The 27,321-nt window shown below is 41.6% G+C and overlaps 3 protein-coding genes across 4 annotated transcripts; 1 reads left to right on the top strand and 2 right to left on the bottom strand.

Moving 5' to 3' along the window:
* Nucleotides 1-2,558: 2,558 nt before the first annotated feature.
* On the bottom strand, nt 2,559-12,472 carry LOC146566248 (uncharacterized). Of its 2 annotated transcripts, none has more exons than XM_085289845.1 (2): nt 11,743-12,472; nt 2,559-4,341 (listed from the first exon to the last, which is right to left on the bottom strand). In XM_085289845.1, exon 2 carries the CDS (start codon nt 3,858-3,860, stop codon nt 3,249-3,251), a length of 612 nt encoding a protein of 203 aa, XP_085145971.1. In that variant the 5' UTR covers nt 3,861-4,341; nt 11,743-12,472; the 3' UTR covers nt 2,559-3,248. The 2 variants fall into 2 exon arrangements, with proteins under 2 accessions (XP_085145971.1, XP_085145972.1); XM_085289846.1 differs by having other exon boundaries at nt 2,559-3,897; nt 12,147-12,472.
* sap30l (sap30-like) lies at nt 12,419-20,436 on the top strand. The gene is made up of 4 exons (XM_085289849.1): nt 12,419-13,184; nt 15,219-15,341; nt 16,678-16,776; nt 18,179-20,436. The coding sequence occupies exons 1-4, from the start codon at nt 12,999-13,001 to the stop codon at nt 18,305-18,307; spliced, it is 537 nt and encodes a 178-aa protein (XP_085145975.1). The 5' UTR covers nt 12,419-12,998; the 3' UTR covers nt 18,308-20,436.
* A 954-nt stretch (nt 20,437-21,390) lies between these two features.
* Nucleotides 21,391-24,497, bottom strand: LOC146566246 (heart- and neural crest derivatives-expressed protein 1-like). The gene is made up of 2 exons (XM_085289847.1): nt 23,674-24,497; nt 21,391-22,705 (listed from the first exon to the last, which is right to left on the bottom strand). The coding sequence occupies exons 1-2, from the start codon at nt 24,151-24,153 to the stop codon at nt 22,610-22,612; spliced, it is 576 nt and encodes a 191-aa protein (XP_085145973.1). The 5' UTR covers nt 24,154-24,497; the 3' UTR covers nt 21,391-22,609.
* Nucleotides 24,498-27,321: the final 2,824 nt, after the last annotated feature.

Here is a 27,321-nt window from a genome sequence, read left to right as displayed (position 1 = left end):
AGCTACCACTGCTAGCTAGTTAGCACTGAAATCACAATTAGCACTAATAACTTATCCTGTTATTTGGCTGTGTAAGTATGCAATTTGAGGCAGTGATTTTCTGGCACAGACTGTAGGTTGTTCTTTTCTTTGGAGCCCTCTGCTATCAGTGATCTTATGGATTCTTATCTGACTGGTTGAAATTTATGTGATGCATGATTCAGGTAGCAGCCTGTAAGATATGTTTCTGTATGTATGACTGCTCTTTTCTAACTGGTTTCAGAGCACGACTTCTCAGAGGGTTCTGTGTAACAAACCGTCCAGCAAGTTAGATGTGCCCAAATTTATTCATCTGTAAGCCTTACCAAATTATACTAAGTGCAGATTTTAGTCAGTGAGTAGTTATTTACGGCATTACTCTGCCAGATCCAGGTAGGAAAAACTCAAACACTTGCAGCATGTTGAACAACTTTATTGCTAGTACTTTCGTCACAAAAACTAGCAAGATTTTATGTGTTGGGCTCTGAATTTTTGTCTTCTATACTGATCTGTAAGTAACCAAGTAGAATTTTCAAGTTTTGTAAATAAATGCTACTTGTAAGTAAGTGGTAACAAGAAAATGTGTATATTGATGTGTAAGCTTTTATTTGTGCCCGACCAAGTCAGCAGTGTTATTTAAAAAGCAATTTGTAATGAATTACGTAGACTTTAAGAACAAATGCTGTAACATAATGTGTTTAATATGTCTTTTTTCTTGCTTTATGTAGAAGTTCCAGATGTGCAGTTCTCTAAAATATTTTTTTTAATTCAGGAGACACAACTGAAGTAAATGCAGACTGTGTTCCAGGTTTTTATAAGCACCGAGTCATAATACGGAGACAGTTAATCAGATCCCCATCTAGAAATAGTGTCTACACAGAGCAGTCCTGTTTGTCCTTTCACATTCCACAGAGTGTCAGAAAATGAGACAGTGGTGGAAATTTTCCATTCCCCTCTGTGACAGGCGGGATAATTGGCTTTCAGTCACATCTGCTGGAGAAGCAGGTGCTTTTCTGGGCTGTGGTTTTCATAAAGTACTGTGCTACATCTGCTAAAGGGAATGCAAAGGTATAGGGGGAAAACAGTCATGTATAAAAGATGCCGCAACTATTTTTTTTAAAGCCCATGACTTTCTGACGCATCATTTTATTGCCATGTATGGACATCTACGAGTTCATGCATGTAGACAAATTAATTCTTGAAAACAGATAGTATTAGAAAATATGAGGAGAGAAAATGCACCTTTTTTCCAATCTTTTTCCGATTTAAATAATTTACCCTCCTGTAGCCACAAGAGTGAGATATGACTGCAGCTGCTCTGAGAGAACATCTGACTCAGGAAGGTGTTTCTGTGAGTCACCACTGACTGGTTGGATTTTTTCCCCCCAAATACAAGCGGATGAGTGAAGAGCAACAGACAGATAAAACCTTGAGCCTGAATGAAAACCAAGATTGTTCAAAATTGTGCCAACAACTTGCCCATTTGTTCATTTTGTCAGCAACCTGTTACCACCTGAAGGAACCTGCTTTTCCCAACGTGATGTAGTTCAAATGATTTATGTTGTCCATTCACCGCTCCATAGCAGACACCGGAGAAAGAAATATAAATCTTTGTGACAAAAACATCCAGAAGAGCACCTGAGGCATAAACACTGTATTATCTGTAGGATAATCTTAATTGAATAATTCAATCATATGTAAATCTTGCAGTTCCCAATACCCCTAAGAGCATGTTTGATTTGATAACAGGTCATGCATTAGCAGCAAAATTGGTGAAGCAGTCATGTAATCTACTGATCTGTGTTCTCCTTTCATACAGTATGAGGTTTCGTAATGCTCTTTCAAAACTGTCTACGCAGTTCAGGAATAGGAACAGAAATACACTGCTCCAAAAAATTAAAGGAACACGTTTTAATCAGGGTATAAGATGAAGTCGATTAAACTTCTGGGATACTGATCTGGTCATTTAAGTAGCAGACAGGGTTGTTAATTAGTTTAAGCTGCTTTGGCGTTAATGAAATTAACAACAGGTGCAGTAGAGGGGCAACAAAAAAAACAGGTGGAGGACACTGAAATTTGTTTCCTTCTTTATCTTTTCTGACTTTTCACTAGTTTTCCATTTGGCTAGAATCAGTGTCACTGCTGGTAGCATGAGGTGATACTTGGACCCTACCGAGGTTGCACAGGTAGTCCAACTTCTCCAGGATAGCACATCTGTATCTGCATTTGCCAGATGGTTTGCTGTGTCTTGGAGCACAACCTTAAGAGCATGGGGGAGGTTCCAGGAGACAATTTCTCTAGGAGAGGGCCATAGAACACTCTTAACTTATCTGAATTACTGGTATCTGCACCTTTGTTCAAAGAGGAACAGGTTAAGTACTGGTAGACACCAAGAAAATGACCGACAGTGACCTACACTCTCTGACTAAGAAACAGACTCTAGTGGGCCTTGTGCTGACTGGCCAGTACCATTGGGTCCAATTCAGTATCAGTATCAGTATCATCAAGCTTTATTTGTCGCAAGCAGGTTGCCCTGCAGCGAAAATGGGACCCCCCCCCCCCCCGACATTACACACATAACACAGACATCACATGGGGTTACAAGTCGGAGATTGGCAGCGTTACAGAAGGAAAAAAAACACTGAAATATACACAACAACGGGATGGTACAAGAGGAAAAAAAGAGACCCCCACTCATGCTGCGCTTCCATTGCAGGACAGCACGAGAGCAGGAAACAAAAAAACTCCTCTGCACCAAATAAAAGACCATAAGAATGGACACATCACCACATAGTGAAAGACATGACAAGCCACAGGGTTGGGTAGGGGATATCATAACACAATAAACACAGTGTGTACATCTGATCTGGGAACTGCTGCAATCTTTCGACTGCGCCGCCAGCTGACCCGACGTCCACATCATGGGACAGGTAAGCATCGAAGGTGTTGGAAGGGGAAGGGGGATGAGTGAGTGCTTATCAGTGTAAGTGTGTGTGTGTGCGTGTCCATAGTTCAGCTGAGACAGTGTCCTTCACCCTATCAGGCTAAGTAAACAGTCCTCCAGCCAATCCAGGTGTCCTTGCATGGGATGGGAAGAACAGCCATAACACAGTCAGGCCCAAGGCTCCAGCCTTGGGCCTGCAGCTGGCGCCGTGATGGGGGTCCGCAATTTCGATATTGATTTTGTAAATTTCCATGCGAGCAGCCCAGGAGAATTTTCAGGCTGCTCTTTAACACTCTGACGCTGGTCTCTCAATCTCCCGTTGGAGAGCCGCGAGCCTCCCCATGATGGTATCAAACTTCCGTTCCGTGGTGTTGTCATTCTTTTGATTCTGAGACCTCACAACTGCAGTGATCCGTTCCGCGATGTGTTCCAACTGTCGCTCAAGGGTCTCATTTTGAGCAGGCCTCTCTCTGATGTATCCCCTCATACGCTCAATGGTGTTATTTTGAGCCTTCACAGCAGCTGTAAGCGTCTCCAAGGTGTTAACCATGCTGCGTTCGTTGTGACAGGTCGTGCCTCGTACCATCGCTTTGATTCCAGCGGGCAGCCTTGGGGGGGGGGTTTGAACAGCCGGTTCCGCTCTCTTATTTCTCCGATAAACCAGGGCTAAGCCAACTCCGATCAGCAAGAACCCTGTTATCACGGTTCCGAATAGATAGATATCTTCAGCGTCCTCGATCGACAGTCCCGCCAGGCACACGACCCTCCATGTCTGCCACCCGTCCATCGTGTATCCGGCAGGGAAAGTCCCTCCAGGGCACTCAGGCTCTCCCAAGCCCAGACTTCTCGTTGAGAAGAGGGTGTCAATAGCATTCAGAGACCAGTTGATCAAATCCATAATTCTCGTTTAGGTTTTAGAGAACGACAGCGAGAGACTGTTCCAGGGAAAGTAATGCACACGAGACAAGACAAGGACATAAAGGGTAAGGAGAAGAGGAAAAAAGTGCGACCACCTTCGCTGAGAGCCAAGATAGAAAATTGGCATTTGCCCTAGAATACCAGAATAGGCAGATCCACCACTGGTGTCCTGTGCTTTTCACAGATAAGAGCAGGTTCAACCTGAGCATGTGTCACAGACGTGAAAGGGTTTGGAGAAGCCATTAAGAATGTTATGCTGTCTGTCATTCATTATGACTTTTTGGATAAAGGAATTTATACCACTGACTGGTCCCCATGCTTGCCTTGACTTAAATCCAATAGAACATATATCTGGGTTATATCTGGGACATTATGTTTTGGCCCATCCAACACTGCAGGCTGCACTTCAGACTGTCCAGGAACTCAGTGATTCCCTGGTCCAGATCTGGGAAGAAATCCCCCTGGAAAACATCCATCATTCATTGGGAACATCATATATGGCGGCCATACAAACTGAACACATTACCCAGTCCATACCAGCATAGATGTTCAGCATGATTTCTTTCACATTGAGCCAATGAGATCTGACGAGTTTTCAGTGTCTCCCTCAATTTTTTTTTATTTTGTATATAATTAATTTAATTTAGTGTTTTATGTAGTACTTTGAAATTAATAGAGCATTAAAGACCACATTAGGAGAAAGCAAATGCATTCTCTCTTCATTTATTTCTCTTCATTACTGTGTCCACATATGGACTAAAGATTAGTTATTACAGGGCAGAGTAAAACAGCTTGTCCTTCCATAGTTTTCTTTTGACATTGCTTTCATCAAGGTTAAATCAGAAACAACCTGGATTCATGGTGATAATTTTACAGCACTGTCTACAATAGACATTAGCATGCCATACAGAACTTAATAACTTGATAAATACAATTTATTGGTCTTGATTTACTAGAAACACTAGTCCTGGGAGTAAAGCTCCATCCTCAAAGGAAGCGATTTGCAGCAACACTGACCTGAGACCATAGAAAGTCAAGCACATTTGGAGACTTCAAGTGATTATGAGCAAAGAACAAGAAAAAAAACCCCACTACTGACTTGAAGTAGGCAGATCCCAAAGTGAATCACAGTGAGCAAATTTATCCCTGTGCAGCTTGATGCTACTTTCTTTGCTAATATTAGCTGTAGTAACAGTAAACAAGAAATGACAGTACTAATATGTCATGGTATTTACACTTGCTGTCTGGTTGGGTTTATTCATCAATACTACTGGTAATGCATTTGTATCCTTTGTAGCAATCTGTGTAGCAATGTAGATCTGTTTGACTTGGTAGAATGCTGATTGGCTGAAAAGACAAACACCTGAAGAAGCACAGATGAGAAGCATCGAGTGGCTGCAGTGGGAGATTTCCACTGTTTCGCTTCATTACAAAGAAATTCTTTGTATGTTATCATTTTTGCCTTTTACTAACCTAAAGGAGCAGCAATAGCACAAACACAAACAAAAGTAGCCCACATAACTGACTTTCCACATATTTTTGACACTGTCCTCTAGTGGCATTACAACATGCAGATCTGCTAAGCAGCTGTAGCTGGGGTTGGGGTTCAATAAAATAAAGCTACTTGTTAAATCTAGGCAAAAACAAAAAGCAGAAGCTCGTGTTTCTGTGCACAACCAAAGTAAATATGTCTTTTTGTGCCTGTTTCACATTTTGTTATGAGGCTGAGCCGATATTAAAGTAAATAGATGTCGGGGTGTAAGCATATTTGACATTTATAGATGGCTTGTGGATGTCAGCAGCATTAATTTTCCTTCTTGTGGAATCGATAAAATCCAATCTTCTTTGATAGATGTTTAAAAAGAGTTTTGAAATTTGCCCTTGCACCTACAGTGATATTGAAAAATCTGAGTAGATGTGCTAGTTTCCTCCATCTTCAAACAGCACTTGAAAAAAACTATTTTTTTGCTTTTAAAGACAGATGTTTTAATTTACCCGATCTTTACTGAACTCTTTGGTAATACCTTTCAGTCTGTATATCAAACTTTACCTACTTCCAACTCCAAATCCTGAATGGATTTGGCACAGATTTTTCTCTTTCTTTGTAATCCCTGTATTTGCTTAACTCAAGGAGAAGTGACTCATTCAAACCATAATCATCTCCTCTCTAAATAAATTGCTGGGTATCTTCCCCGGCCCTGAGCTTTTGTGTTTTGCCTCTCTTACCGTGCTTTTTTTTCTTCTTTAATGGCTTTAATCATCTCTGTGACTGATGGTGTTATAACACACACAAAATCTTAACTTCATAATCATAATCTTAACTTCATAATCAAACTAGCACATCTACTTCATAATCATTTCATCTGTCAAAGCTGGGATGGCTTTTAGGCAGTAGTTATTCACTGAACGCTGCTCCACGGCGTGCCCACTTTCACGCGTCTCATGGGATGTCATATAACGCTCAACTTGTCACACCGGCTTGGATAGAGAGACCACTTTACATGTTATTGCCTCCGAGAGCCAGTTCCCTGATGATATAAACCTCTAAGTTGCAAAGTGAAAAAGCTGCTAATGTTTTGGCGCTCTGTCATCTGCCGCTTTTCTAACAAAAGAGGAAATTCAGTTGTTTTTAATCCTTTTCATATTTTAGATATGGCACCCCTTCTCTCAGTCATTTCCTACCTCTTCATGCGGGATGTTTGCACATGAGAGTAAATATCACATTAGACATATGACAACAAAGAACATCATCAGCAAAGCAACAGAGTACAAACAGATTCACATTTACAGCATTAACAGCTCCCAGTGTGGCCAGCCCAGCCTGTTATCATTTTGGGAACCAGCTGCAGTTATTTGTCCACGCTCAGCTACAGCACCATTAGTCAGGTCTGCAGCTCTTGTTGGTAGCAAGGTCTGGCTCATGGTTGTTGTTCCAGTTTAACCTGAAGGTGATGAATAAGGTTGTGATCAGAGGCTCTGTGCAGGTAAGTAAAGTTCTTGTGTATGTATGTATATATGTATACATATATATCCATGGCGCCGCGTATGGATGCCCTGGTGCTTCAGTACGTTACTTCTGTTTTGTTTTTGTGCATAACTTCTGTGTCTGGGCACTCCTCTGGATATTCTTACACCAGAGAAGAGCTTCTTAACTACAGGACTACAACACCTGTGGATTTACTTCCAATATTTGTCGCATCTGCGGCAGATTTACTGCAGACTCTGATCAGGAAAGTGAGACGCCGAAAGAGAGGTAAGCGAGCCGGCGCACTCGTGCGTCTGAGGAGACGCGGACTGCGAACTGCTCTTCCTGGGATCTTCCTTTCCAATGTACGCTCACTCAGGAATAAGATAGACGAGCTGGCCCCGATGAGAAGCATGAACAGAGACTTTGCCTCCTCCTGTGTCTTATGTTTTACGGAGTCATGGCTCTGTGAGGACATCCCGGACAGCGCGCTCAAGCTGGATGGCTTTCATCTGCTGCGCGCGGACCGGCAGGCCTCTCTCTCTGGTAAGACCAAAGGTGGAGGTGTCTGCATCTACATTAATAGTGGCTGGTGCACAGATGTAACAGTGATTGCTCAAGCACTGCCCTTCCTCTCTGGAATACCTTTTTATTCACTGCAAACCGTTTTATTCTCCGTGGGAGTTTGCTTCATTCATCCTGGCCGCTGTTTACATCCCGCCAGATGCGGATGCGCAGGCAGCTCAGTGCGCACTCGCGGAGCAGATACTGCACATGGAGCGGACATTCCCGAACTCTCTCATCATTGCTCTTGGGGACTTTAACAAAGCCAATCTGAGCCATGAGCTTCCCAAATACAAGCATGCCCGACCAGAGAGGAGAGGACATTAGACCACTGTTACAGCACGATCAGCGGGGCCTATCATGCGGTGCCCCGCGCTTCACTCGGACTTTCTGACCACGTTATGATCCACCTAATCCCCGCGTACAGACAGAGGCTGAAGCTCTCCAAACCTGTCGTGAGGACCAAAAAACTGGAGCAACGAGGCTGTGGAGGAGCTTCGCACGTGTTTGGAGTCTACAGACTGGGACACAATGAAGGCTGCTTCTAACAGCTTGGACGAGTTTACGGACACTGTCACCTCCTATATCCACTTCTGTGAGGACAGCATTGTGCCATCACACACCAGGGTGAGTTATAACAATGACAAACCCTGGTTTACTCCTAAACTCAAAAAGCTGTGGCTGGAAAAGAGAAAGGCGTTCAGAAGCGGAGACAGGGACTGCTACAGAGAGGCCAAGTACAGGTTCACTAAAGAAGTGGACATTGCTAAACACCAGCACTCTGAGAAGATGCAGCAGCAGATCTCAGAGAATGACTCGGCCTCTGTGTGGAAAGGTTTTAGGAATATCACCAACTACAAGCCTAAAACCCCCCACTCCACTGACGACTTGCTCTTGGCCAACACCCTTAACGACTTCTACTGCCGTTTTGACGAGCCATCAGGCAGCCTTCACACCTCCAACGGCCCCAACAATAGAGACACTTTGGACACTCATTCCCCCACCTCTCCCCTCTCCATAGAGCCATCACCACCTTCAAACACTTCACCTACAACACCCCCCTCCTCACCCCACACAAAAGAGGATTTCACACCACCTCCTCCCACCACAACTCTTCATATTCATGAAGCAGGTGTGAGGAAGCAGTTTAAGAGTCTGAATGCTCGAAAAGCTCCCGGCCCAGACGGTGTGTCTCCTGCCACCCTCAGACACTGTGCAAACGAGCTGGCCCCAGTGTTTTCTGGCATTTTCAACTCCTCACTGCAGGCATGTCATGTGCCTGCCTGCTTCAAGTCCTCTACCATAATCCCTGTCCCCAAGAAACCTAGGATCACTGGACTAAATGACTACAGAGCAGAGGCTCTGACATCTGTGGTCACGAAGTCATTTGAGCGCCTGGTTCTCTCCTATCTCAAGACCCTCACGGCCCCCCTCCTGGACCCCCTGCAGTTTGCATACAGAGCCAACAGGTCTGTAGACGACGCCATCAACATGGCCCTACACTTCATCCTGCAGCATCTGGACTCCCCAGGAACCTACGCCAGGATCCTGTTTGTGGACTTCAGCTCTGCCTTCAACACCATCCTTCCAGACCATCTCCAAGACAAGCTTTCCCAGATGAATGTGCCTGATCCCATCTGCCGGTGGATCACTGACTTCCTGACGGACAGGAAGCAGCATGTGAGGCTGGGAAAGAATGTCTCGGACTCCCGGACCATCAGCACCGGCTCCCCTCAGGGCTGTGTTCTTTCTCCTCTGCTCTTCTCCCTGTACACCAACTGCTGCACCTCCACCCACCAGTCTGTCAAGCTAATCTGTACTGTACTGTGTACTGTATTTATTCTTATTGTATTCTAATTTTTGCGTCATAACTTTTGCACTGTCCACTTCCTGCTGTGACAAAACAAATTTCCCACGTGTGGGACTAATAAAGGTTATCTTATCTTATCTTATCTTATCTTAATCAAGTTTGCAGATGACACCACCGTTATTGGACTCATCTCGGACGGGGATGAGTCTGCCTACAGGAGGGAGGTTGAACGTCTGGTGTCCTGGTGCAGCCACAACAACCTGGTGCTGAATGCCCAGAAGACAGTGGAGATTATTGTGGACTTCAGGAAGCACACAGCTCCACTCCCCCCCATCATCCTGTCTGACACCCCCATCACCTCTGTGGACTCATTCCGCTTCCTGGGTACCACCATCACCCAGGACCTGAAGTGGGAGCCCACCATCACCTCCGTCATTAAGAAAGCCCAGCAGAGGATGTACTTCCTGAGGCAGCTGAAGAAATTCAACCTGCCAACACGGACGATGATGCAATTCTACACTGCAATTATCGAGTCCATCCTCACCTCCTCCATCACCGTGTGGTACGCTGGAGCCACTATCAGGGACAAACAGAGACTGCAGCGTGTTGTGCGCTCTGCTGAGAAGGTGATTGGCTGCAGACTCCCATCTCTGCAGGACCTGTACACCTCCAGGCCACTGGGGCGTGCAGCTCAGATCTCAGCTGACCCTTCTCACCCTGGACACAGTCTGTTTGACCTGCTCCCCTCAGGCAGGAGGCTCCGGTCCATTCGCACCAGAACCTCTCGCCATAAGAACAGTTTCTTCCCCTCTGCTGTTGGACACATGAACAATAACCATATGACTGTTCCCACCACTAACACATGACCCTACGCTGTGTCACTGCATCATTCCATGTTTGGCACTGATCACCACCTGCACTCATGTATATATCATGTATATATCTATCTATCTACTTAGCACTTTTAATTCTTATTCTTATTTTTATTTTCATGTCTATTTAAGCGTAATTTATGACAGTATGTTTCCACTGAAGCACCGCAGCAATTTCCTAATGTTGTAAACCTGCTCAACATTTGGCAATAAAACCCTTTCTGATTCTGATTCTGATAAATTCCTAGAGGAACGTATCTAATTTGCACCGGTGACTATAATATTAAAACAGAATCAATAATGCAATAACACATTATAAAATACTAATATAAGGCTGAATAAAGTTTTTTTTCCTGCTGAATAATGGTTTTCCCTTTTAGTGAATGAGTACAACTGATTTTGCTTCTTCTTTTTGCTAAAGAATCTGAATTTCTTCTTGCTCTGCAGTTGCCTTAAGCACAATTTAATCTACTGTCAAACATATCCAAGTCGTTTCTACAAGAATAATATTAGAAAATATAACTACACACTTATGCTGACATTTCATTGTGTAATTGTAAGTAAAATGTGCTTTTATAGCTCTTATCTAAAGCAATAGTCATAATGTGCCACAACTGAAACAATATAAATGGATAAAACTTATTAAAGACAATCCTGCACAGGGGGGAGCTAAGCTTCTTTTTTAAGGTATCAGCAGCGTCCACAGATGTTCAGTCCAATTGAAGAGAATTCAACAACTTGGAAGACACAACCTCACTTCTTGTCTTTAACCTAGACCTAGGTACAGCCAACAGCACTGATCAGCAGTTACATATGGATGAAGCGTAATAACCATGTTATGATCTTGTGACATAAGTAGGTTAAGAGCAGAATCTGAACAACATTTTTTTTCAGTAATTTTCAGCTTTTAATTGAAGATAACAATGGACTTTACAGTCCAAAATGTGGTGTGGCATTTGGAAAATGATGGCAATATGGCACAACAGATGTCATGACAGAGTTGGATTAAAAGTTAGGATAAAGTTAGGATCTGGGAATGACCTGTACTTGAACAAAAAGTCAGTATACCTTAGAAAGTAACTTGAAGTGACTGTTGCTGTGATTTGGTACTATATAAATAAAGCTGAATTGAAACTAGCCCACGCTTGACACAACCCCTTTTTGAAAAAGAAAACCACAATGAATTGCATTTGAACATTTAAGGATATCAGTTACAGATAAAGAATGGTGGGCAGCACTGATGCCTCACAGCAAAAAAAAATTGTGGGCTGCAATTCACCTGTCAGCTGGGGCCTTTCAAGTATTTGCATGTGTCATCACCAGTTACTCCAGCCTCTTTCCATACAAACATGTATGTGGTTTGGCTGAATAGGTTAGATTAATTGGTGATTCTAAATAGATCTGAATATGAACGTGAACGCCTGACTCTCTGTGTTAGCCCTGTGACAGACTGGCGACCTCTCCAGGGTGTACCTTGGCTTTCACCCTGTGACAGCAGGGTTAGGCTCCAGTACCCCACGAAGAAAAATGGATGGCTAGAAATAAAGAAAACACCATTGCCCATTGAACTATAAAACCCAACATTTTTAGTCACTAAAATGGCTTTATATCCTTGACAGTCAAGTCGGAGTTATATTACTTGAGATGTTACCAAAATGATGAATGATGAGCAGTCAAAACCTTTGGCCTATGTAGTCCAAATCAAGGCACGGCATGTGAAGGAGTCTGTTGTTCCTCAGGTTTTTATTCATTTGTGAGGTTTTGTCTCCCTCCAGCGGTCAAATGTGGAACTGCACCGTGTTGATGCGAACAATTCTGTCCTCACTCTGTCCTCATGTAGCTTAAATGCTGTTTAAGCTCCCGAGAGCACGCCGCTACAAACCAGTCTTTTAATATTGACCTTTGATGGTTTGTTTGAAGAGGTAAACGAGTAACTGTGACGATATGCAAATTAGTAACAATGTCTCCTTCGTATCACGAATCCAAAGAACGCAAACGATTCAAAGCCAGACTTAACGAAAGTGGGGTTCCCCCTTCAATTTCGCATACACTTACTTCGTGTGATAGAAGTGGTGACTCGTCAAAAATCAATAAAACTTTAACATTACGAAAGAAAAACTGATTTCGAAAGTGTGACGTGTCGTCAAAAGCCCCTTTAACTGGCAGCAACGCCACCTTTAACTCCGATTCATAGTAGAAAACATCTGACGCCGAACGATACAGGAAGAACTGGGCTGCAAAATTGAAGTTGGTCAGAGCCAATGGAAATGTCACTTTTTGTACATTAAGCCCGCCTTTGTACGAAATGAGCCAATGGGCGCTCAGTATGGGAACTTCCGCCCCATAGACAGAGCATGTTCCATTGTAGGATCTCCTCGAAAGAGTGCCGTAATCGTTAGAGGTGCACGTCGTTAAATGTGTAATTTAGTCAAAGTTGGTTAGAAAGCTGTAGCCGCCAGTGATTTTATAGCTCGGAGTTGTTGTCGTACGCGCAGAAGCGACGGCTGGTTACAGGGACGAACTGCGGCGCTCTCACCGAAGGAATTCCTGCATCAGCGGCAGCTCATCCACCTTGCTGCACCGCTAGCACAGGAGCTAGCCAGTGTAAGCAGAGACTGACGGCGCCAGTCTGCCGGAGATATATACGAATATGTCTTCAACCTATGGCAGCGATCGTGTTTTTAAATAACTTACAAGTCGGCATCAAAACATCAGGGGCTGTTAAATTTACATTGTAGCCACTTAGCCAAGGTAGCTCGCTAGCTAACGTTGCCAGAATTGTCTTTCATAAAAGGGCAACGGGTGAACAGGAGACTAAGTGTCCCACCTGACGCTGTTTGTTTTTTGTTGGCGCTCCTTTTTTTTAAATTGTTGAGGTTAAAGCAGGCACATCGTCACAAGTACAGAATGAATGGGTTCAGCACAGAGGAAGATAGCCACGACGGACCGCCTGCTCCGCCGTTTTACGGTCAGAGCTGCTGCCTGATCGAGGACGGAGAACGCTGCGGCCGGTCTGCTGGAAACGCCTCCTTCAGCAAGAGAATCCAGAAGAGCATATCACAGAAGAAGCTCAAACTGGACATCGACAAGAGTGTAAGACAAAGCATGTTATTGCGTATTTTAAAGTCTTGAACAGAGTGCGGGGGTGGCTGAAAGTTAGTGGAATCTGAACAGCTGTCAGCTAATGCTAGTTAGCCGGTTAGCGTCAGTTATTGTGACCACAGAGCTTTCCGGTCCTGCTGGAGGTAAAGTTAGCAGACTGTGGTGGTCCTGCTTGCTGAGAGATTTAGCTGTCATGCTAACGTTAGCTGTGCTCGTTACTTGAGCGTCGTGTGGGATAGCAGTGTCCCGAACTCAGAGCTTTCTGTCGTCGCAACAGTTTTCTCCAACACGCCCCCGCCGCTGCTCATAAAATGGCTGTTGCCAGGGAAGCTGCTAAATGTCAGTCCAGTTATAGCAACAGTCGAGTTTTAATGCCGGCTGTCGACAATTGTTAAAGTTAAACTCCACACCGCATCGCTACCGTGTGTCTGCTGAAGAGCTTTGCAGCGACTTGGCTTCTTTTATGGCAGTTATTTAATGGCACGCGCTGTCTGATACGCATTTATTACAGCTGATTGTGCCAGCAGTTATCACGTGGTCTGTGTGAGCCCACAGTGAGAGAGACACTTGTTGAGACGTGAAGCAGAGACTTTTCTTAGAAGTTCTCTTTTCATATTTTGCTTATATTTAGCAACAGACAGCACTTTACTCGGAGTGAGCAGACATTATAGGAAGATACTTTATTGGAATTATTGGGAAATTGTTGTTACAGCACCAGGATAATCAATAAAAATTGTAGGGTCCATGTTAAAGTAAAAGTGCCTCATACTTTGAGACAGCAACTGTTCCCAGCCCCAGTTTTGTCAATTTTTTGCACAAAGATGTCTGGGAATAAGACCACTGAAACTCAATATTGTTGGGGCTGACAGGCTGCCTTGTAGTTCCACAAACACTGGTTTTGTTTACTGTGTCTGGGAACAAAAACAAAAGCATTCATTAGCCCAGAGCCACATTTTTAAACAAAACAAAAAAGGGTTATCTAACAGAGTGACAAAACGGAGAAAATCAGCAGATTGGCACATTTGAAGAGAACGCAGTCAAGCTTTTGAGTATGCCCCACTTTAAAAGCTGGAGAAAGTTTTATCAGTTATTAACAAAAACAGCAAATCTGGATCAAAGCGAAATTCCAGTAATAACAATGGCAAACTCTTTTATTTTCATTACAGAAATGAGATTGTGTATATTCTTCCTTTTAGTCAGATTCCCTCACGCTTTGAGAAACACTTTGGTTCAAACAGTTGGCGAATGAGCAGCTCATGAATAGTGTTCGCATTACAGCAGCTGCTGAATAACACAAACATATGGCAGGTTTACATAGCGTCCTTGTGTGATCTGCTGTGCAGTTTGTCCACAACACTGAAAAAGATTAAGAAGAACCTACGGGCCCCAGGTTTGCCCCGTTATGCACAGCAGTGTCATATCCACGAGTGTACAGGTGTCTGTTGTTGCTGCATTAAGCCACTCTGCATGCTTTGCTCCTCATTGTGTCCACTCTCGTTTGTGTCCTGTGTGTTTCCTACAAAGTGGTGGCCGTGGGCATGTTGGTGATTTGTTACACCCACGTGTCAGCTCAGGGAATGAGCTTCTATTCGTTTGTGTTCGTGTGTTAACTCTCCTAGTTTATTCATGACATGCAGGGACTCGAGTGACACGTCATACAGTGAAAGTGTGGCCTTGAGGAGTTACGTGCTTATGATCACACAGAGATACAGGGATTGTTGCATTAGAGGCTTTCAGCTGAGACAACACATGGAAGACGAGCAGAGCGTAGAGTCACAGTTTCAGTGTGGAGGTCTTTAATGAGACACTTCCTGTTTTGAGTGACACATTTTGGATGATTTCTGCGTGGCTGCAAACAAGAGGTTTAAAGTAGAACAGCAAAAACAGAAGTGTTGTTTTGGTTGACATTAAAGCAGAAGCTTGAGAATGATTTTGAAAAACTGTATTAAACAATCTGGAAATGACCAGTGAGACTGGTGAACCTAAAGCTTTGCATTAATGGAATTCTCCCGTCTGTTCCCACAGGTGCGACATCTCTACATCTGTGACTTTCACAAGAATTTCATTCAGAGTGTTCGCAACAAGAGGAAGAGGAAGACCAGCGATGATGGAGGGGAATCCCCAGATCATGATGTGGAGGTGCCCGAGGTAACAGGGAGTGAAACGTTAATCATTATAATGATGCTGAAGCTCTGTTGTCCAAGTATTCAAGTTTCTTTCCTTGCTTTCGATGTTTTCCACGTACCTCATGTTTAAAAGCTTGGCTTGTTTTGTTTCTCTAAGCAGTCCATGGTGAACTTTGAGGAATGCTTTGGATGATTTCCCTGCACTAGTTTTCACTTTCTTTACTGACTTTGCAGAACTGATGTATACATCGTAAACATTCTAAGCTTGATTTAAAAAAAAAAAACAAAAACCCTCAGTTATAATTTATCCACATCAACATTCGTCTCCAGAAGAACTCTGGTTTATCCAGATGTTGCTTTGCATACTTTAGGAACATTGCCCTCTGTGTTTGCAGCAATTCTTCCTGCTTTGCAAGCAGGCAGCCCTTTAATATTGTTTATAAACTCCCAGTTTTTTAGGCATCAGTTAGAGAGTGGAAGGGATTGGCAGGAGTATGCTAGCTCCCCTGAGCCTCTGTTTGTCTCTCAAACCAAAGATTGCCATCTAAGGTGAATGTGTTAATCACTCACATAAGACTGGATGGTGTGACTACAAATTAGTATCACTGTTTTCATTAAGATTCAAGTGGCTTTGTGTATGTCACTATATTGTTTACAATGTGTTACTTTTTGTCAGAAGCACATACAATATATAGTAACTTTTTAAAGTTATAATTGAAAAAAGAATCACTTCTGTTAAGCAAAATTAAATGCTTACATATGGCTCGTTAATGTTTGTGCAGCAGATTTAAAGTGAACCTTTAAACAAACGTTATTTCTCTCTGAGTAAAAACACCTAAGTCTTTTTCTTTGCCTCACCTGATTCCATGTCACTGTGTGGGTGGAGCTTTCTTGGTGTGGATGGGTAATATTTATCCTGTATTAACTTTTGGGTTGTGTAATGAGAGCTGTGGGTTCACAGTTAGTCCCCTCTCATTGTGCTCAACAGCACTCCTCGTGGCCTGTAATGATACATTTAAACTGCTTGAAACCCCACAGTGGATGTTTCTCTGTTCCCCAGTGCAGCCATATTTGAGAAGGCAGCACTAAGCTCAGACCACGTTTGGATTGCCACAATTTCCTTCTTTAAGAAAAATAAATCTGTTCTGGATTTACTTGTTTTCATGTATTTTCATGCTGCATTGACCCACTTTCTCTCTGTGCATCATTAAAGTTTCAGCTCCTTTAAAAGCTGAAAAAGAGGCAGAAGCCACTGGGAGCCTTGCATAAACCATGGAAAGCAAGATTAAAAAAACCCCCCAAAAAGCTCATCACTTTGAACCCACTCACTGAGTCCCTGCTTCTCTTGGTGATTTCAGGTGGACCTTTTCCAGCTGCAAGTGAACACGTTGAGACGCTACAAGCGACACTACAAGCTCCAGACCAGGCCCGGCCTCAACAAGGCCCAGCTGGCAGAGGTAACAGCAGATGCTGCTTTTCATTTAGGGTGTTGTGTACCCTAACTCTTTCATCAGGGAGACTACCGTGAGAGTGGATTTGTGTTTTTTAATCCAGTACATCTCACTAATTTTTCTTTTTTTTTTCTTTTCTTTGGGAATGTTGATCACTGAGCTGCTCTCATTAGTGTATGCTGCTGTGATATAGGAAGTGTTGGCGCTCCCATTCAGCTGTAATGGCAAATTGTTAGACTGATTTCCCAAATCGACAGGTGGACTCGGTGCAGCCAGCTCCGCCCTCGTCCTTATAATTACCTTCTGTGCTTTGCGCTCCCGGTCATCCTGAGATGGGGTCAGCTGGGGTCGCATGTGGTGTTGGGCTAACAGTGGGAATGAATGAAATCAAACTGGGCTGTAAGTTGGATGTTTCCCCAGGCTTTTAGTCACATTCAAACCCTCCTATTAATGAGCCTACCACATCATTAATAAAACACCAGTCAACAGCCCCACAACCAGTTACAGCTGTCCTGTGTTCAGCCGTGTTCAGGAGAACCATAGCAATGTGAGAGGCTGTGCAGAGGATGTTTGGCTCTGTAAAAGTCGAGGTAAAGAACACAAATGGCTATTTTTCAGTGTTTAGTTTAGGCCCGGTGCTTTTGGTGATCGACACTTTCAGTGCAGACACCGCAAGGACTATTTCCAGTAATTATAAATTCACTGGAGCCAGCTTTGTACTGTAGTGTTGTTTTCACTCTGTAAAATGTTTTTGTTCCCTGAGCTATAAATTCAACTCCATTTGCTTTTGATTGATGCATCACTTGGCCCTCTGTGCAAATGAATAACCAAGAAGAGGTTAAAAGCACCAACTCTTCTTAAAGCAAGGATTGTAGGTGTCCAGAGGGCACCTACAATGTTTGTAAGAGGTGTGTTTACATAGTTTTAAACAACTTATTAGTCAAAGCTGATTAAGAGGAATCACGGGGTTGCTTTTTAAAGAAGTATGAAAGTCGCTCTCATTTTTTGGACAACAATGGAGCATTTCTCAAATAATAACTCCCAAAAAAGCTGCTCATTATCATGTGACTGACTCATATAAACATCATATCAGAGGAGGGGCCAACTTAGAAGTGATCAACTTTTAAAGTTTCTCCAAATCTGGCTCTAGGGAAACCAGTGCGAGATATGGAAAAGTTACATTTTTCACAATTGCAGAAAAATGAGAAACCGTGTCGCCATGTTCTCATTTACAAATATCGCAAACTAATCTGGATCCAGATTTCTTTCTGGGGATTTAATTTAATGGTGTGAAGGAAGATTTCAGCAGTCAGGTATGCAGTCTCAGTCTTTTCGCTTACCAACCCTGAAACAAACGATGTATATCGCTTTTCTTTTAACCGCTTCCCTCTTTCTCTCCCTTCTGCAGACGGTGAGCCGTCACTTCCGGAATATTCCAGTGAACGAGAAGGAGACGCTGACCTACTTTATTTACATGGTGAAGAGCAGCAAGAGCCGCTTGGACCAGAAAGGGGACGGTGGCAAACCCCTGGACTAAACTTCCCCCACAACAATCACAGCGGCAGCTACAACCACAACAACAACAACTGTAGCTACAGACAAAACCTGGACTTCAGTAACGGCTCCTCTGCACCCTCCTGCTCCCCTCTGAGAACAGGACACGAACTGCTGTTGTCCTTAAAGGACTCAAAACAGAAATCCAGGGTGAGATGAGTTCATTTTGGCTTTTTGGCCCTCTTCACAGAAATCCAGTCTCTCCCTTTTGACTTGGCCCTCTCCAAGGTATTCCCTGATTTACGAAAGCCAGGACCATAAAGACTGCTGATTACAAGGACTCACTCTGCAGAGTTTTATGTCGTCATACTGTAACACAACTGTGTCTATATGTACAAAAGAACAGCGTCCGACTCAAGCGACTCAGCTGAATGCAGTATCCTGCCTTAAGAGTCAAAAAAATAACAAAACAACTTTTGGTAATTTTGGTTTTCTTTGCCAAGTTGACTGTTAAACACGCTCACAGTGAGGAATGCTTGTGCCAAACGGGACTGCGAGATGGAGCTGAATGATGCGATGATAAGTGGGATTTTTCCCTCTTTCTTCATACGTGACTGTTGGAAAAGAAATGCCACCCTGGTCTGAAGTCACATCCAGAACATTAAGGCTCAGGTTCACTCTTTAAAAGCTGCAAATGGTGAAGATAATGATTATAAATGTTGTGTAAAACATTAAAGGAAGAAGAACCGAGTAAGGATGTGATACGTTGTGACTCAGTCTTCTATTTGTTAGTGGTTTCTTTTTTTTCTTTTTCTTTTGAACCTGTGAACATACACATGCTGATTTCTTTATTTCTGTAACCCAGTTTAAGTTTAAGTAAGCTTTAGTTCAGCCTTAATTCCACAAGTTGTTCAAAGGTTGTGTCTGGTTGCATATATCATTTCTATTTTCTTTTTTCCTTCCACATTAAGTGAAAGCTGTTTCGCATGAATGGTCGGGCTGTATTGTGCTGCCATCCGACGGTGTTTACAGCGGATAAAATCTCTACTCTTAATTTCATTCCTCCAAAGTGGGCTGACAGGTTAGCCTGGTGAAAGTGGGAGAAAAAAATTAATGTTCTTCTTTTATTCACAATTTTGAATATGTGTTACATGTGGATGCCCTTCTTCCGTATCGGCGGGTGAGATTTAAAATTTTAAAAACTTAAAACAAACCTTTTCATAGTGGTGAACCTGCTGCTGCTGCTTCAGTCCAGCACGATTCATTTGGCAGTAAAACGGCATCAAACAGCAACATGTTTTTTCTCTGTATAGACTCAGTTATTTACATTTAAAGCAGAAGAAATAATACGTTTGGCTTTTTGTTTAATTTTTTTAACTTTTGTTCAGTTCCTTTTTTTCCCCTTCTGTTTTTTTTTTTTTTTTTTTAAGCTGCCTGAAGTGATGGGAAATGAGTGGGAGCTGTTGGGTTGCTAGCCACCGTTAACCACCTGTTGATGTGTTTAAAAACACTTAATGTGATAAAGCAAACGCGCTGCTGACGACCTATAAGTTTATTTAAAAATTTTTAAAGCACTGCTGCAACCTCCAGGTGACGGACATCTTTGCTGTTTTACAGACACATCCTCTTTGTCTTTTATGGTGGCGGAGGCACGGATCGTACGTGCACTTTGGATAATTGTGCGCACGATTTGTGTCAGATTTGTCCTTTTCTCTCTCCCTCGCTCTCTTTTTTAAGTGTCACATTTTAAATTTTGCTTGTAGGTTTGTTAGTGTCATGTAGGTAACATCCATCTTTATTAATGTGTAGGTCATGCCACGTTAACCTAATTGTTGTATTAGGAAAAAGAAACATATTTAAGTATGACTGCTTGTTGCTCCTATTAATATAAATAAATGTATTGTACAGGAAGAAGAAAAAGCCTCATCTCTGCTCTTTTAACATGTTGTGACCAGAGGTCAATAACACCAGACTAATTATACAATAGAACCAGCGATGTGCTTTAAGTGTTTTCTATGTAAAGATTATACTTTGTACTCCATGCCACTTATTTTAAAAAGTACAATCTAGAAATACATTATGCTCTGTCACTAAAGAGGAAGCAGAACATGTAAGTAATGCATCGCTGGACAGCTGGAGATAATATTTTTAAATAAAGTTATATACACATTATGCTTCAGTGGTTTAATGTATGATCCTATATGATAAGTTCTTATAGTACTTTAGCATCAAAGTATTTTAAGTTTATTAGGACTGATGTTTAAACTGTATTGGAGCTCTTCATTTAATGCTTTCTAACAGATTGGCACTGTATTTTTATTTTTTATTTTTTTAAACGAAATACACTGGAGATTCAGAGGCCTTGACTTTGTCCTACATGTTTTCCTCCACACTATATTTAAAGATGAAGAAAAAGTTTTCTTTTACTTGGTTGAAAGTTGCAGTTTCCTCATGCTGTATTTTTACAATGACGCCCATCGACCACAAGGCGTCACTGTTGCTACTGTAGCGCGACTGCAGTCCATTGATTTTTTTTTTTTCTTACATTTGGAAACAACACTTACTTCACGCTGTTCTTTTATTTAGCTTTTTGCAAAAGAATGATAAATAAATAAATAATATGAAGGGAACTGTGGAGAACAGCAGACTGTCAACCTGTGGAAATTATTTAAGGGATAAGGACAGCGTTACATTTTCAAAGTAATGAATTTGTTGAACAGCATCCGGTTAACACGATAGCGCTTTTTATGTTATTTCAAATTATATGTAGATTTAAAACATACCAGAAAACTATTAACAAATGGATCATTTAGATGTGGGTCTACATATAACTTGTGTTGGTGAAACAAACTCAGTTGGGAAGAAAATGAGTAAAAGTAAGAATTTAAAAAAGGAATTAGAAATATTAAATTTTAAATAAAGGAAAAAAAAATTCCTGCTGTTCGAAAAAAGAACTTTATTGTCCATATCAAGATTTAGGTTTCTTTGGTTTTTCGTTGTTTTTTTTTTCTTACTCGGGACCAACACCTACATGGCTAAAAAAAATTACGTAACAACAATAATAATAATAATAATGATAATAATTTTAAACATGATGGGGAAAAAAACACTTTCACCAAACACAGCTAGTGTCTTAAAATAATCATTTATTTACGGAACTATATATATATAATTTCACATCTAATGCACATTTCCATCACCACTGCGCACATTAATAAACTTTTATCCTATTGGGTCTTTTGATTTTGTTTTGTTTTTTAAGTTTTACATGACGGAGTGAATAAAGTTGCGGTAACTGAACAGTCGGTGTCTTCTCCCAGCGGACAGTGGCATCGTGTAGAGTATTTGAGGTAGATTCAGTAAATTCAATACGATTCCTACGCGAAACAACAGCCCGGAGAGTTCACGCGCACACACACAGAGGGTCTGTTGGGAGAAAATTGAGCTGGGAAAACCTACTGTGGACGAAAATACCTGAAAATGAAATAATACAGCGGGATGGAACAGTGATAAACAAAAACGTGTCCCCCCTTTCATGATGTGTTTCTTCCGGCTTCCGTTTATTTGATTGTATCTTTAGAAGCCAGACATCTATAAAAATCGTCCGGTTTTTTTTAGTACTTACTCGATCCATGATTTAAAAGTTAACATTTTAATTTTATTTTTGACATGTAAATTATTCCTATTTTGTACACGTTTTTGTGTCAGCATTAAGTAAATTAAGTACAGTAAGTTTAGGGTAAGAAATGAAATATTAATTTTTTAAGAAAAAAGGAAGAAAAAATACGCCAACACGCACAAAACTGAAATTTATAACTGCTTCCTGGTTTAACAAAACTCTATAAATTATTAACACTGAGAAATAAACCGGTGTCTCTGATCTGAAAAAAACATATCTAAATTTAAATGGCTTCATACTGAAGACTTCTTCCACCTTCTTATAATTTATTTATTTTTTGCTTCATTTCCTTTAACTGGGAAGACAACGTCAGGTAAACACACATTTAAGGGGAGACCGATGTGTTTTTGACACCTTCCATCGCGACATCTGGTCCGCAGGGGTGGAAAACATCAACAAAGCAGAAATACCACAAATATCAAACACCTACAATCGGATCTGTGAATCGGCTTAGAAACCACGGCACGAGAGAAGAAGACGTCTCTCCTGGAGCTCTCCACCGTCCCTCCACCTTTTATGCCCGTGTTGTCCTTTAGTTCGCTCTTTTTTGCGCATCGCCGCACGGCCACAGCGACGTGCTTAGGTTCACTCAGTGGTTTGTTTTATTTTAAATCTGATTTGAATCCAGAGTCTCTGAGGAGTTTTTTTCGGGTTGAGAAGTGGAGGTCACTGGTTCAGCTCCAGAGCCCAGACCTGCTGCGGCCACCCAGTCCGGCCTTTCACCTTCTTCTCGGCTCCTAAGGACTCCGGCAGGCCGTCGGTCTGTGGGAGGAGGGGGAGGAGGATGAGAATGAGGATGGAGACCAAAACACCACAACATAATCAGCAGGACAGAGAGCTGAGGGCCACTTTGCTTTTACTTTATTTGAGCTTTTTCGCACATCATATTTATCTGTATTCCAATCTTTGTGTCATGTGATGCACTCTGTTTTTAGATGTGCTTTATAAATAAATCTGGATTTGGAGTCTAAGTTTGTCCTCGTGTAATCTGAAGAAAACTGGAGGTTTTAGTGACGCATTCAGGGCGATGACATAACAGGATTTCACTAATTGACAGTAAGTCAGCTCCTGGGTCGGAGCATCAGGCATTGCCTGTCACGTACCCCAATATTGACTAGTAATCTTTTAAATACATAGAAACGATAAAGACTTTATCATTTGTCTAAAACAGCATTTTATTGTATATCTAATAAGGAAAGGACATTTACTTTTCGTCGGCTATGATTAGGAGCTATATAATTAATAACAAATAATAATAACTGTTATTAATAATTAATAATAGCTTGTTATTCATGTCAATATTTTAGGCCTGCACATATTCAAGCCTAAATATCTGAGTCTAAATCTACAATTAGAAACTGTTAGAAAACATTATGCATTCACTATAATTAACACGTCATAAATGTTTACAGGCACAAACTGTTAAATGTTGTTTTTTTTTATTGTTTGTTAGGTTAGTTTAAAATATAATTTGGCCGATATTTCAACTGGGACTCATAACTGGGAATTATTTGAAGGAAAAATGAGATTAAATAAAATGATATAATTATAAAGCGATATAAAGGCTTTGGTTGCAGGTTAAACATTAACGGTACTTCAATCCGAAAGGTCATGCTGAAGCATTCATCATTTTAAGGCCTACAGCTGCTTTTACACTGACTAACATGTTACCGAATCCCAGAAAAATGCTTTGGGTTGGGTTGCATTTCACTTCGACACTCGTAACTTACCAGCTCCCGTTTTCGTTTCAAATCCCGGTTTTCAAATTTCTTAATTTCGGCCTTAAAGCCCTCCGTCTCCCCGGAGTCTTTGGCCAGGACGTCCATCAGATAAGCGATGTAACTGGTCGCCAGGCGTAAAGTTTTGATTTTTGACAGTTTTGTGTCCGCCGGCACGTTGGGGATGCACTCCCTGAGTTCGGCGAAAGCTGTGTTGATGCTTTCCGTCCTCCGGCGTTCCTTCTTCGGCCCCGACGCTCTCCTCTTTCCCATCCCGGCCTGGAGCCCTTCCAGCCGGGCATCGTGCGTCGTTCCGGGCGCTCCCAGCTCCGCAGCTGGGTAGGGCGCCTGAATCTGGAAATCAGGGGGCACTTCGCCGTGGTTCACCACCCAGCTCTGGAAGTACGGTGCATCCTGATGACACCGCTGGACGAAAGGGAAGGGTTCGTGCATCAGGTGGTGGTGATGCTGGTAACCCCCGATGAGGTTCATGCTGAGCGGGATTGCAAATATGGTCGTTGCCGTGTTTCCCTTCGGCCTCTCTCTGCTGCCGCCCCAAAACGATCTTTGCTCGGGGATCCGCAGCCAAAAGAAATCATTCAAGATTTAAATACGTCTTCCTCTGGATTTATTAACAAGTCAAACAAAAACAACCACCGCCTTCACATCGTATTCATTCTGAACGCGGCTTCAGCCCAGGCCGAGAAAAACGTTTTAAATTCCACAGAAGAAATGTCGGCGATGAGCAGGGCTCCACTTGCGTTTCCTTCTTGAAATCGTTTCCAAACGAGGCAGCTCTGACTTGACCAAGAAATTTGACCCTGGTGAAGGTGTGAGGCCCCAGGTTTATATGACTTGGATATCTGCGTGAAAAGGAGTCAGCCAATGGAGGGCAGCGCCCAGGATGGGAGGAGAGTCTGGATAGGCTTCTGAAAACATGCACCATAATTTCAAGACCCTGCACAAGGAGCAACTATCGGCTATCCGAAAATGTTGCAGCAGAAAGTACTTTGTAAATCTGTAAATCTTTGTAGGATTCAAAGTCTTATTTTACTTTTGGAAAGCGTTTACGCACGAACTTTACGCACTGACATCTCTTAGGGCATACACGCTTAATCATTTCTGCCACTGATTTGCAGCAGCACTGTATTATCTACATTTATATTTGAATTAACAACTGCAGGTTGGAATACATGGAGTCAGATATTTAAATAAATATATATATATAAAATGTAAATTTTTAAAGACGTGTGTATAAATTTCAAAAATAAAAATAAATAAGATTTGCCAACTCAGAAATTCAGACAATTCCACTGTTTTTAATGATAATCCCAAATAATCCAAAGCAGACTTTATCTTTTTGTTCAGCTAAACATTTAAAAGAATGGGCTAATAAAAAAGGTAGAACTATGCCTAAAATGTAAAATTGACATCATTTTATCCGTTTTTACCCCGGTGTGCTCACCAATTTAGTTGCTTTAAAAACATGAAATTATTTTTCTTTTTCGGTCCTTCTTTAAAGATTATCTAAGGGTTTTAAAAATATTTTCTTTAAGGCGTAATGGCCATTTTCTTATGCCACATGTCAAAGTTTAGAACTATTTTTATCAGAGTGAAAAGGCCTGACCAGATTTTTATCCACGTCTTATTTTCCAATAATAACATGACGTGAATGTCAGAGAGTAATGAGAAGTGTAAATGACCCGTTTGAGGATTTTTTTTTTGTGCTACTTTTGGCGCACAGAATCAGCGGCCTGTCCGCGTCATACCTGAAGGAGAAGGCCTGCACTGGCTTTATCATTTTTTTTCCTCTTCCTCGCGCAGCTCCTCGCCCACCAAACACATCATCTTATCGCCATCGCCTAAAAACATTATCCCATTACATTACATGACCTTGACGCTATTTAGAAACCATTTACGGCGGCGTCTTATCTAAATACAGCCATAAATCAGGAGGTGTCACCCTCCTGCAGCACGGGTACAAGTATTCCATAAAAGCTCTCCTGGCCTGCTCACTGTTTACAGCTAAGAAGTTTGCAGCATATTTCACCGACCAACCTGCGTTACAATAAATAATCATCAGTCACAACTTTATGTTCCTTACTTCACACGAATGCACTGAAGTCTGCACGGAAAGGTTCATATGAATGCGCACAATGCTCTGCGTTTTTTCCCGTTGTTACCATCCACACTCCTGCAATACACTTTTATTCTTTCGACTGAATTATTTTTTGTGTATATAGCCACACAGATACTTTGAAGTCCACTGTATTTTTTTATGAGGGGTTATGGTTGATTTTGCACAATATAAATTTGTGATTGTTGCATTTTAAAACACCGAAGGGGCTCACAGCACCTGGAGCAGCTACAGCGCTGAAATTTGCTGCTCATTTATTTGACAGTCTTAGGGGAGCCATTCTTCATCATGACCACGCTGACTTTTATACTTGCGTGCATCATCCTGAAGAACTGTACTTATTTTATCTTGCTTTTTATTTTTATTATGGACACATAATACAACAAGAGCCTCATGTCAAAATAAAATGCTTTAAAGCAGAAAAATAAAAGCATGTGCAAAAAAATGTACAAAAGTAAATAGGACGATGCAAATTGACATTAAAAAAACATACATACATACATACATATATATATATATATACATATATATATATATATATATATATATATATATATATATATATATATATATATATATATATATATAATAAACAGTAATTAATGAAGCAAGCATTTTATATTAATTCATTTCTAGTAGACATTTACTGAATGGGTCATTGATGTACTTTTGTGTTCTAATAAGATCTGAAATTGAACTAAAATACATCTGGCTGATAATCTCACTAGTCTCGAAGTACTGAGATATTCTGTTCAGTGGGGATGTTTACCTCTATAATACAGCAAGTTATTGGCAATAGGAAGTAGAGCTGCTGGGATTATAATATAGGACCAATTCCATGCAGGGGATTTGTTATTTGGCTGCAGTTGCATGTCATGCATTATCATGTGTTATAACGCTGCATCTTAGTTTTACACTAAACAAACAGTAAGACATGGATATAAGATACACTATTTAAGTGAAAAGTGAAAAACCACAGCACAGTGGAGGGGTTTTTTTTACCCACAAGTGTGATAAATTGTGCATCTGTTTTCCTTCTTAAATCCTTTTTCAGCCTTCTTGTGTCAAACATATACAAACTATTAAAATTGTTCAAAGACAAGAGAAGAAGAAAGGGGGAAAGGTTTTTTTTGTGTGCAACTTTTCCTTTAATTAAAGAAAGTCCCCTGTGAACTGAAAAGCAAATTTTGTTTTTGCTATAAAACAAAATGGTTAATTTAAACTTTTTTTCCACTTTGATTCCACGTCTGCATTTAGATGCATTTTGCTGTTAAACTGTAAATTCAGACGTGCAATTTGTCGCTTTGCAAGTCAGCACGAGTCTTCTGCCTCTACAGTCAAACTTTGTTTTCCTCCTCTTGCACAGTTCAACAAATAAGCGCATGAAACAATGATATTGCATTTGGCATATTTTTATGCAAAGCTGGGGCTGCTTATGAGCCTCCTCTCTGTCCTGTTTGCCACTCGCGTGTAGCCTCCGCTGTCAGCGTGAAAAACACCATGCAGCCTCCAAAAAGAAAACC

The sequence above is a fragment of the Mchenga conophoros genome, linkage group LG10 (genome assembly GCF_057382185.1).
Source record: "Mchenga conophoros isolate Kocher_MC1m ecotype Shallow Benthic linkage group LG10, M_conophoros_male_GT1.1, whole genome shotgun sequence".
Lineage (NCBI taxonomy): Eukaryota > Metazoa > Chordata > Actinopteri > Cichliformes > Cichlidae > Mchenga > Mchenga conophoros.
Note: the sequence above shows the minus strand (reverse complement) of the source record. Positions and strands in the feature narration are given on the sequence as shown.